The following is a 12321-nucleotide window of genomic DNA, read 5'->3' as shown; positions in this document are numbered from 1 at the left end:
CCCCTTCAAGAAATCATGCAATTACGTTTATTTAAAAAGTAGTTTTTTTATGTTTGTGATTCCTGTTGTAGTGGGGGTAAATATGCAATTTCATAAATCATTTGGTCAGCTTAATTCTGTACTCCAAAATATCGACCTTGATGATACATTTTAAAGTGATTTTGTTATAAAAAAGTGTTACTTTTTTTTTCATGGTGAGGGTGACATTTACATGGAATTGCCCATGCATCAGCTCTTTTTATGCAACCTAAATTTACACAGATAAATAACGTATACATGCCATATCTTGGAATCATTGTAGAAAAAAAAAGAGTTACTGTCTGATTTCTAGTTTTAGTGCCTTCAGGTTTTTATTCTATTTATCTGCATTAATTCATTCATTCTAGGTTCTAGACTAAATCTATACTTGCAGTAGATATACTGAGTATATAGTATATAGTATTATATATAGTATTATCTATATATATTAGCTATATATATACAGTGTTTCCTCCAGGAATATTTCCATTGGTGGCGGAGAGCACGCGCATGAAACGCGCACGCGCGCTCAAAACAACGACCTAATTTCAACCAAAGCTAGAGGTAGGATGGCAAAAAATATATAAAGAATATACAGAATATAAACTTGTGATACCGGTTTCCATCCATCAGCTCTGAAGGTTTACGTTACTCACGGATCCAATGTCCTTCCAAACGAGCAGTCTTGGCTCCGTCTCAAACACAACAGGAAAAGTATGTCCAACTTGGCGAAAGTTTCCCAGTGTTTCCAACTTGCGCGAGTTCTTCAATTTGCGACAGTTTTTCAGCAGGGATGGTTGAGTCTGCACGGTTCTCATGCCGGTTCACATTTAGACCAATCAGGAGTAGCCCTTGTGTCACGTCGTCAACTGATTTTGGATCAGCGGTTAGAGAGAGATGGGCGTGGATTTAAGTGCACTTATAGTCAACATCCATTATAGCGCTGATCTAGGATCAGATATATTTTAATCAGCAAAAATGTTCAGAGGTGGATTTTTATTTTTATTTTATTTTTTATTTTTTGTAATCAACAAATGAATCAATTTGTGAATCAATTTGTGGCGGAGGAAATTCATTCGTGGCGGCCCGCCACCAATAAATGCATATAGAGGAAACACTGTATTATATGTTATGTTATGTTATAATATCTTATTTATAATGCGCCCCTCATCCAACTTTTACATCGGCCCGGGGCGCAGCCCGGGTAAAGGAACAGATAAAGACAAAGACAAGGAACACAGAAAGCAATCAGACACAGACGACTTAAACGTAAATCTCAGGCATACAATTCACAACAAATAGGGAGTAGACTTAGGGAATATCATTTAGGAAGAGGTGGGTTTTTAACTTGGCTCTAAAGGAGTCCAGAGTGGGGGCAGACTTGATGGCGGAAGGGAGCGCGTTCCACAGGGTCGGTGCTATCACCGCAAAGGCACGGTCACCCTTCCTCTTGAGGTTGGTACGTGGGACCCTCAGGCTGAGTTGGGCGTCGGACCTGAGCCTGGGTCTGGGCCTTGAGGAGGTAGACTGGTCCAGGAGGTCCTTGATGTAGGGTGGGGCGAGACTGTTGAGAGCTTTAAAGACAAAGGTGCAGATTTTGAACTTCACTCTGAGGACAGGGGAGATGTGGTCCCTCATTTTGGTGCCTGACACCAGCCTGGCAGCAGCATTTTGGACTAGCTGCAGGCGGTAGATGGTCTTATCAGGAAGTCCAGCATAGAGTGAATTGCAGTAGTCGAGCCTAGATGAGATTAGCATGAGGACGACCCTCCTCAGGTCGCTGGAGGTGAGGAAGGACTTGATCTTGGCTATGATGCGTAGTTGGTAGAAACATGCCTTCACGATGGAGCTCACTTGTCGGTCAAGGTTGAGCTCGGAGTCAAAGATGACACCGAGGTTCTTGACATGTGGTCTGACAAGGGTGGACAGGCTTCCCATGTTGGTGCTGAGCTGAGTGATGGCGGTGGTTGGCTTTAGGACCCTACACTCTACAGAAACGGCCAACTGCTACTTCCTAGAAAAGGTCAAAGGTATGGTTGATAGAGGAGGTGTTGTAGGTGCTGTGTTTTTAGATCTCCGCAAAGCCTTCGACACAGTCAATCACCAGGTCCTTATCACCAAGCTGTCTGCCTTTAACTTCTTGCCATCAGCCCTTAAATGGTTGGACTCATATCTCAGTGACAGAAATCAGCTAGTCCAGATAAACAATCAGCGCTCACCTACCATCATGTCTTGCACCGGGGTACCACAAGGCTCCATACTTGGCCCACTCTTGTTTAGCCTATATATCAACGACCTACCATCTGTCTGCCCAGAAGTGCATGTACAAATGTATGCTGATGACACTGTTTTATATGTGCATGACAAGAACAAACACCTGGCAGCTGCCAAACTTAGCTCTGCTATGGAAAAGGTCACCAAATGGCTCAACAGCTCTTGCCTCCAGCTCAACGTTAAAAAAACTGTAGGAATGTTCTTCTCCAAACAACACAATATGACCACGGCAAACATAACCATTTCAGGGCAAAACATTAGTATAGTTCCGTCGTTCAAATATTTAGGGATCATCATTGATTCAAACCTGACTTTCAAAGAGCACATCAAGAAAGTGTCTGGTAGGGTGAAGTTTGGCCTGGCAAACGTCAGGTACATCAGAAGCTCACTGACCATGAGTGCTGCCAGACTATATATGGACGCATCAATTATGTCGCACCTCACATATTGTTTGACAAGCTGGGGCCATGCATACAGCACTTCCCTAAAGCCATTAGCCACCCTATACAAGCAGACCCTTAAGGTCATGGACCAGAAGCCCAACAGCACACACTACTGTACCATCCTAGACAAATATAAATACCTTAGCTGGGAAGACACCATCAAATACAAAAACATCTGTCTCATCCATAAAATTCTGCATAACAAAGCTCCTCCCCCGCTTAACTCTTTCATAAACCAGCGTGACCACAGCTTACGGCCCACCAGAAGCACCTCTCGTGGCGACCTTATAGTTCCATTCAGGAAAAGCACCTTCAGTAAGCAATCCTTCTCAGTGATAGCAATAGAAAACTGGAACTCACTACCCAACCAACTCCACATACTTACTCCACCTTCACAACACACATGAAAGCCTGGCTGACACAGAACTATACTTGTCCTCATTAATCCCTCTCTGTGCTGCCTCCCCATAATGCCTTTTTTTTGTATGTTTTGTTTTGTTTAATGTATTGCTGTTTGTAAGTGCTTAATGTTGTGTGGCCTGTAATTGTCCTGTGGCTTCTATGTGCTTGAAATGTCGCTGCCCCCATAAGTGTGTATGTGGTGTTTGTTGTAGCCCCTTCAATCACCTCAGCTTGCTTACGTGTTTTTTTTGGTCAAGTGTGATGTTGGGGTACCTTGTCTCAGCCACGTGTTCTTAGAATATTTAAATGTTTTATTTTAACTAATGACGTTACTTTTCAGGATGCCATGTTGCAACTGGCCGGGGACTTCAGCTGAAAATTTGCCGACTAGGCTAACGCTGCCTTTTTTACTGTATTTTATATGGTTCATGTATTTGGATTGTCCTCGATATAATAAACTAATAAACTAAACTAAACTAAACTGGTGTTGCCGATGAGGAGGATTTCCCCCTTGCTCTCATTCAGCTGTAGGAAGCTCTGGGCCATCCACTCCTTCACATCCGGAGGCAGTCCATCAGGCGCTTCAGATCGGCGGGGTCGTCAGTGTTGATTGATAAGTAGAGCTGGGTGTCGTCCGCATAGCAGTGGAATGAGATCTTGTAGCGTTGAGGGATTAGACAGAGGGGGAGCATGTAGAGCAGCGTTTCCCAAACTGTGGGGCGCGCCCCCCCTAGTGGGGCGCGGGGGTACTGCAGGGGGGGTGCAGAAATAATATGGGAGGGAAAAAAATGCACACACAAGAGCTGTAAACAAACACTGCTTGCTTAAGGTTACCATCAGGGGTGTTGTGGGCGTTGGACGATTTTATAATAAAAATGAGAACCTGAAAGGAGCGCAGGCCATAAACTGTAACAAAGAGGCAGCGAGGGGGCGCGAGCCCAGGGGGGCTCCATTCACGTCATTGACGCGCGCTCTCCCTCCCCATCATTCCAGCTATCTAGCAGCAACAACAACAATGGATACGTTTATGAAAGAGCCAGAAGCTAAACGAAAAGCGAAGGAGCCCATGACAAACGTCCCAAAGCCAAAGTCAAGAAAGTATGACGATACATACCTCTCCCTGGGCTTCACGTCTAATGTGGTCGGTGCGGAGGAACGACCACTGTGTGTCCTCTGTCTCAAAACTTTAGCGGCAGATAGCATGAAGCCTAGCAAGTTGGAACGTCACTTGGAGACCACACACCCGACTGATGTGAAGAAGCCCCTCGATTTCTTCAAGAGAAAACTCCAAGAATACCGTGGTCAGCAGAGCCGTTTCGTTAAAACAGCATCTGTTACGTCTAATGCTCATATTGCCTCCTACAAAGTGGCATATCGTATCGCCCAGTCTAAAAAACCACACACCATCGCTGAGGAGTTAATACTCCCTGCTGCGATAGATATGGTTTCACATATGATAGACGAGGCAACAGCCCAAAAACTCAAAGCTATCCCACTGTCAAACAACACTATTGCGAGACGCATCAATGACATCTCAGAAGACATGAAAGAGCAGCTTGTTGAGAAAATAAAAGACCAACGCTTTGCGCTCCAGGTAGACGAGGCCACAGATAGTAACAAGGACTGTCTGTTAATAGCGTATGTCAGATACATTGATGCGGAGGGCTTGAGCGAGGATTTGCTATTTTGCAACTATGTCCCAAACAGAGCAACAGCTGATGAACTGTTCAAAATCATAGACAAATACCTGAGTGAAGCCGATCTGAAATGGGAGGACTGTGTGGGGATATGCACCGACGGTGCCCAGGCCATGGCAGGAAAACGGGGAGGGCTCCAGACGCTCATCAAGCGCGTTGCACCGAAAGCAGTGTGGACTCACTGCGTAATACACAGGGAGGCACTCGCGTCAATGAATGAATGAATGAATGGTCTTTATTGTCATTGATATAGTACAGGTACCAAACAACGAAATTTGGGAGGGGGGGGCTCCACTGGTGCTAGGAAAAAAAACTAAAAACAAGAAGGGAAAAGAGCTGGTTTACATAAATAAAGGCTATGTACACTATCCACTATACTATACTATACGAATAAAACACTGTGCTGTACTCTATGCTATGCTATACCTATTCTAACATTTCCTATCTCTGAACCTTATGTATCTCTAAACCAAAGCAGCTGAGTCCAGAGTTGAATGACGTTTTGTCTGATGTTATCACCACCGTCAATTACATAAAAACAAGACCACTGAAAGCTCACATTTTTTCCGCTTTGTGCGAGGAGATGGGCTCCGAGCACACAGCCGTGCTATTTCACAGCGAGTCGCGTTGGCTCTCTCGCGGAAAGGTGCTGTCCAGAGTGCTATCGCTGAAAGATGAGATCCGAATATTCTTGGAGGAGGAAGGGAACGAACTTGCCAGCAAGTTTAATGATGAAGACTTCCTCATGAAATTGGCCTACCTAAGCGACATGTTTGAGAAGCTCAATGAATTGAATCTACAGTTGCAGGGCAACAACACACACCTTCCACATCTGGCAGACAGGATACAATCTTTCACACGGAAACTGGACATGTGGGGCAGGAGACTTGAACAGGGGGACATCGACTCATTTGGGAATCTGAAGGCATTCATCGAGACCAATGAGCTGCAGAGCACAGTGGTTCCATGTATGAGAGAGCACATCTCAGCCCTGAAACAAAGCTTCCAGAAATACTTCTCTGTGGATGACAGTGCCAAATACGACTGGATTAGAGATCCATTTGTTGCACCACCACCTGCCATGTTCAGCACTGCGGAAGAGGAACAGTACATCGACATGACTTCAGAGTCAACCATGAGGCTGCAGTTCACATCCACGACTTTGGCTGGGTTTTGGATTGGAGTGGAGAAGGACTACCCTCTCATTGGACAGAAAGCTGTGGGAATACTGCTGTCTTTTGCAACATCGTACCTGTGTGAGATAGGCTTTTCTGCTGTTGCTGCTATCAAAAGCAAATACAGGTCGAAGTTGAACATTGAGAATGAACTGAGAGTGGCAGTCTCAAAACAACAACCCCGCTTTGAGAAGATTTGCAAGGCAAAGCAAGCACACACAAGTCATTGATCGTAAGTGTGATAGGAATGTGTGGAGTAAGAATAGTGATGCAGTAGAAATTAGTTAATGTTGATATGTTGAATATTTCAGTGGCACAGGATCATTTGCCAAGCACTTATGTTCCTTTTCAACCCATAATAAAATATAAAACTATAGTTGGATATATGTCTCTTGTTATTATTAGAAGAGAAAATGTAATGTTTGTACAACTTTATACAATTAATTATATCAATCTAGGTGGGGACCGGGTTAGGGGGGGCTCGAAAATATTTCCAATTACCCAAGGGGGGCCTGATTGAAAAAGTTTGGGAACCGCTGATGTAGAGGGAGAACAAGATGGGACCGAGGATGGAGCCCTGAGGGACCCCACAGGTGAGGTTGGCTTGTCTGGAGGAGCTGTCTGCTATGTGGACGGCGTGGGTTCTATTGCTGAGGTAAGACTTGAACCACGACAAAGCGGTGTCGGTGATGCCAACCTCCTGCTGGAGGCGATCGAGGAGGATGGCGTGGTCTATAGTGTCAAAAGCTGCGCTGAGGTCCAGGAGGACCAGGGCAGCACATTTCCTGGAGTCTGCGATGAGGAGGAGGTCGTTCCAAACCTTTAAAAGTGCCGACTCAGTGCTATGGCCAGGTCTGAAGCCAGACTGAAACTTCTCCAGGATGTTGTTCTGTTGGAGGTAGGGCCACAGCTGGCTGAGGACAGCCTTTTCCAGGAGCTTGGACACGACTGGGAGCTTGGAAATAGGTCTGTAGTTACTGGGGTTGGAGGGGTCCAGGTTGGGTTTCTTAAGGAGAGGCTGGACCACTGGTTGTTTGAGGCTGGGCGGAACAATGCCAGTAGCCAGCGAGCTATTGATTATTGAGAGGATGTGTGGCCCTATCGTGTCGAACACCTCTTTGAGTAGGGGGGTAGGGATGGGGTCCAGAGACGATGAGGCCGGCTTCAGTGCAGCGGCCATCTTGCAGGCATGATAATCGCTCACCTTTCGTCGAAATTAGCAGTTTTGAATCCAAAATAGGTGACTTCCCTGAATCATATAGATCCGATGAGTTGTTTTTTGTTTTTTTTGGGGGGGGCGGGGGGGGGGGGGGAGCGGCTCATTAGTCTGGAACGCACGTTGAACGTTCGAACGATAAGATTTTGATGGGCCGTTGTACCAGGGCTACAGAAAAGCGAAGCAACGTAGCGAACAGGTGCGCAGGCGTGAAGGGCTGAAACGGTAATGTGCGCGTGAAACTCCTTGGTGAAGAAATTGGTGACAGAACGTCAGCCGAGGTTTTTGTATGCTGAGAGAAGACAAGGACTGATGTCGCAAATACTGAGATAAGAATGTAACGTTAACAAAATACAAATTGCTAGCTAACGATAGATGGCTAACTTTGGTACTAACATTTGGTACTAACATTACTAAGTGCAGTACAGATACAGTACAGATAACTACTAACGTTAGCGTTGTCAGCCTATTTTGCAAGCTGTTAGCCCCTTTCACACATAGTATATATAACACTGTACTAGCTTATATTAAAGCTGCACTGTTGCGCATTTCATGAGAAGTTGTCAGTCTAGTTTCTTATACAACATATGTGTATGTTTACATGTGAACATGTAAAGATACTTTATTTGCACTTAATTATACATTCATATTTTCGTTTTTGTACAGAAACAACTCACTAAAATTGACTATTGCATAACTGATTTGGAGGGGAAAAATCCACCTCTACCCCCCCATTCGGTACCATGCCATATCGTGGCTTTTGCTGAAATGACGCCACTGGTCTCGTAGCCTATTGGAGTGTGTGTGTGAGTGAGGGAGAGTGAGAGGGAGAGCTTTTGTGAGCCCGCATGTATGATGTGTCTCTTTCTGGTACCCCAATAATCTTTTTTGGCTCTCAGTCTCCGACTGCCCTAGCAGGATCCGGGTCTCATATCCTTCTCACCTTTTTCACCCCGACCTGTTTTCATGCCTGCTGTTTAACAGCAACTAAAGTAGTAGTCGGGATCAAGGCTCCTGAATTTGTATCGAATTGAATCTGTATTTATTCATTTATTTATTATAATCATCATCATCACTTTTTTTAGTATTTTAATATCATAGCTATAGCCATCATTTTACCAATTTTTCTATCATGATCTTACTGTTTTTTTATACTATACATGGCTGGCCCAGTATTGTTGTCTGTCCTTTATGTTGTGTTGTCATGTGTTGTTTTTAGAGAGTGGCGTGGCAAAATGAATTTCCCCACGGGGATGAATAAAGTATAATTTAATTGAATTGAATAGTTACAGTTTTTCTCAATTGCTTTGGTGCATTTCTCTGATCAGAATTAAAATTCTCACAACTGTTAGTTCAACCTCCACAACATTTCGTCATGTGTGCACATCATAGTAGCAGTTTCTCATTCCTTCCAACAAATTGCAAATGCTTTTGGACATGCATCAATTGCTTTCATACAATTCTCTGTTGTTTTATAACATTATCATTTGCTTATGTCATGTCAGTCAAAATGAACTATACTTATGAATGCTGAATAGTCATTCCCTATAAAAACGAATAGTCCTCATTTCATTGCTTGAGTCATTACATACAAAAATGCTGAACAAGTTGTCAAAATCTGCCAAGCAAATTGTATACATTTCTTTATCATTTTTTCCTGAAAAAACAATTTCTCTGCGGTGAACCTCAACTTTCACTGATGAGGAGGAGTGTGAAGCATTAATTGTAACCAATGATAAGCCTCTTCTCCAGTCATTCAGAGCTGAATCCAATGAACCCTCAATTGGCAAGCATATCTGAACCGAGCAGGACATAGTGTGTACCATTTAGACAATACTGTGACACAGAAACGGAAGGTCAGCATCGTGGAAGAGGTGTGAGGATGCGGGGAGGGGACAAAACAGGGGAAGAGGAAGAAGAGGCCAAGTACATAGGCAGATTCCTGATGAAATTAGGGCTACAATTGTGGACCATGTTGTCAATCACGGCCTCACAATGCCTGAGGCTGGTCGAAGGGTGCAGCCAAATGTTGGGAGAACCACTGCAAATTCAATTATTCAAACATTTCGTCGGGAGAACAGGTGTGTATATTTGTTATGTATGCAGTAGGCATGGGACTATTTTATGTTGTTGCTATACTGTGGGTGCGCATTGATATGTTCATGTTATGTTGGTGCGCATTGATATGTACATTAAGGCTGCCACGATTAGTCGACTAGTCGCGACGACGTCGACTACCAAAATCGTCGCCGACATATTTGGTAGTCGCCGTAGTCGCATGTTTTTTGGGAGCTGAATAAAGCTCATTAGTTTTTCTTCCCTGAAGCTTCCCTGAAGCTAGCGTCTGCCAGTGTCTTTGATGTACATGCGCAGTGTCGGTCATCCGGGGCACACGTGACGTCTCCGGAAAAACAAACGGAGAAATGGCGTCCCGTCCTCGTACCTCTAAAGTATGGGAACATTTCAACCACAACGTTGAAACAAAGAAAGTAAAATGTAACATTTGCAAAGCTGAACTCGCTTATCATGGCAGCACGTCTATGATGCGCGAGCATCTCAATAGGAAGCACGTTGTGGATCTTGACGAGGAAAACGATGGCTCATCTAGGTAAGCTAGTTAGCTTGTTATTGGCTAATGGCTAACGATATCGTTACGTTAAAAGCCTTCTTACATTATTTTACGTTATGTGCTGTAAAGTTGTCATCAAAGCGATACTTATCAAATAGCTAAAAATGTTGTCTTAACGTTACAGTGCTAAGAAGGCGCGTTCTTCTACTTCTACTATGGATAGTTATCTTGTCAAGATGCCAACGTGCACACCCCAGCAAGCCACCGTCCTGACCGGATCAATCCTGAACATGCTGGTTAAGGATATGAGACCCTTGTCCATGGTTGCTGACGAAGGATTTAAAGACATGATTAAGCAGTTCAACCCTGAATACCACGACAAATACCTCCCGGGCCGATCACATTTCACCAAATTGATGGAAAATAAATATGATACAACCTTTCAGAAGGTATGTGTCTCTCTCTCTCTCCCCCCCCCCCCCCCCACACACACACACACAGCCATTTGTATTTATGATTTAACACATTTCAAGAAGAAATAATATTAAGAGATTGCTGTCTGAGTGATCAATAATTAAACTTGGTTAAAGCATACATTAAAGCATAAATGGCAGCAATGTAATGTAAATAAAAATCTTAAACTGATATGTTGAATGTTTAACCTACTGTATAATTGTATTTGATATAACAACAAAATGAATAAATAAATAAATCTAAATCTTGATGCATAAACTGGCCACAAGATTGTTAATAAAATCTAACTGATCTGTTTAATGCTTACTGTACATTGTATGGGTCTTTTCATTTCAAAATGCTAACTAAAATCACCCCTGATGTCTTCTTTAAGGTAAAGGAGACCCTCAAAACTGTCAAAGGCTCCCTCACCCTGACTGCTGATGTGTGGACTAGTCGTGCAACAGAGGCGTACCTTGGTGTGTCCTGCCATTTCCTCAGTGAGGATTGGCAAATGAAGAGCTTCAACCTTGCCACCATGCCTCTTCAGGAGAGGCATACAGGTGAAAACATAATGACATGGATGGAGGAGGTGGCAGAAAAGTTTGACATCTCGCCTGCCAAAATAAAAGCAGTAGTTCATGACAGTGGGTCCAACATGGTGGCAGCGATGCGAATGCTGGAAGAAAAACATGGATGGGCCTCTATCCGCTGTGCTGGGCACACACTCCAGCTCATAGTTAACACTGCCCTCAAAGAGTCCACCATCAGCAGAGCGCTAGGTGCTGCAAGACAGTTAGTGGAGCACTTCAAGAGAAGCGAGCTAGCCAGTACACATCTGAAGATGAAACAGGAGCAGATGCACGTAACCAAAAATTCACTGATACAGGACGTCAGTACAAGATGGAACAGTACGTTCCACATGGTAGAGAGACTCCTGGAACAGCGCTGGCCTGTCACTGCCACTCTCTCAGATCCTGAGGTAACTCCAAGGGGCAAGCACTACTTCGACTTGAAGCCAGAGCAATGGGCGCTGCTTGAAGAGCTGAAGCAAGGGTTGGAGCCTTTTGAGACTGCTACCGTTTACCTTAGTGGACAGCAGTATGCAACTGTTTCAGTTCTTCCACAGGTGGTCAAAGGGCTGAAGCGGTCCGTCCACCAAAGCCATTTTGAGACGAGCGCAGGAAAAGCATTCTTGATCAGTGCAGGAAAAGGGATAACAGATAGATGGGGAGGTCTGAGCACAGTCTCAGTAGACAAAGAGAACCCAATTGCCATTTCAGCTGCCTTGGACCCCAGATTCAGAAAGCTGAAGTTTGTGTCTCATGCAGATGGCATCAGGATGCAGGAGACTGTTGAAGTGCTTGCTCTCAAAGAAGCAAAGGAGCCTGGGACACATCAGCAGAATAAGACCAATGTTCCAGGCACAGGCAGAGGGGGAAAGTCAGCTCTGGACAGCCTCCTTCAGTCTGACACAGACAGTCAGACTGAGGACGAGGGAGAAGCCCCACAGTCACAGGAGGACGAAAATATCAAAAGGGTGAGAAATGAAGTTCAGCTGTACTTCGCAGAGGCCCCAGTATCAAAAAAGGATGACCCTCTCAAATGGTGGAGCCAAAATGAGGGGCGTTTCCCCACACTGTCTAAGCTGGCAAAATCTTTTCTGTGCATCCCTGCAACCTCCACCCCATCCGAGAGGATCTTCTCTGCAGCAGGGAACATCTGCTCTCAAAAGAGAGCAAGCCTCTCTCCAGAACATGTGGAAATGCTGACTTTCCTCGCTACGAATCAATAGTCCACACAGGAGAGAAACAATTTCTTTGCTCAGTCTCCTGCACTTTTCTTTGTTATGTTATTTGATTGAGACCTAGTGCCTACCTCATTTTATTTTTTTCATGTATTCTATTTAAAATGTATGTTTGATGCCAGAGATGAGTGAAGCAAAGCAAAACTTTTGTACTCTGTACAAGTATTTATTTTTGTTTTTGTATTGTTTTGGTTGCCTAGTGCCTAGCCTACCTCATTTTACTCAGCAGTTTGCACTCTCTACTCCAGAAATAAATCTGCAAAGTTC

General features: G+C 44.2%; 1 protein-coding gene across 1 annotated transcript; it reads left to right on the top strand.

Moving 5' to 3' along the window:
- Window positions 1-10030: 10030 nt before the first annotated feature.
- Window positions 10031-12042, top strand: LOC308169121 (E3 SUMO-protein ligase ZBED1-like; the record flags this gene model as incomplete). The annotated part of the gene is made up of 2 exons (XM_080543766.1): window positions 10031-10243; window positions 10642-12042. 2 exons carry the CDS (start codon window positions 10031-10033, stop codon window positions 12040-12042), a joined length of 1614 nt encoding a protein of 537 aa, XP_080399892.1.
- Between the last annotated feature and the right edge of the window lie 279 nt (window positions 12043-12321).

This window comes from Nansenia antarctica (genome assembly GCF_963989245.1).
Source record: "Nansenia antarctica genome assembly, chromosome: 13".
In the NCBI taxonomy this organism is placed as follows: domain Eukaryota; kingdom Metazoa; phylum Chordata; class Actinopteri; order Argentiniformes; family Microstomatidae; genus Nansenia; species Nansenia antarctica.
The sequence above is the reverse complement of the archived record's forward strand: the minus strand, read 5'-3'. Positions and strand labels throughout refer to the sequence as shown.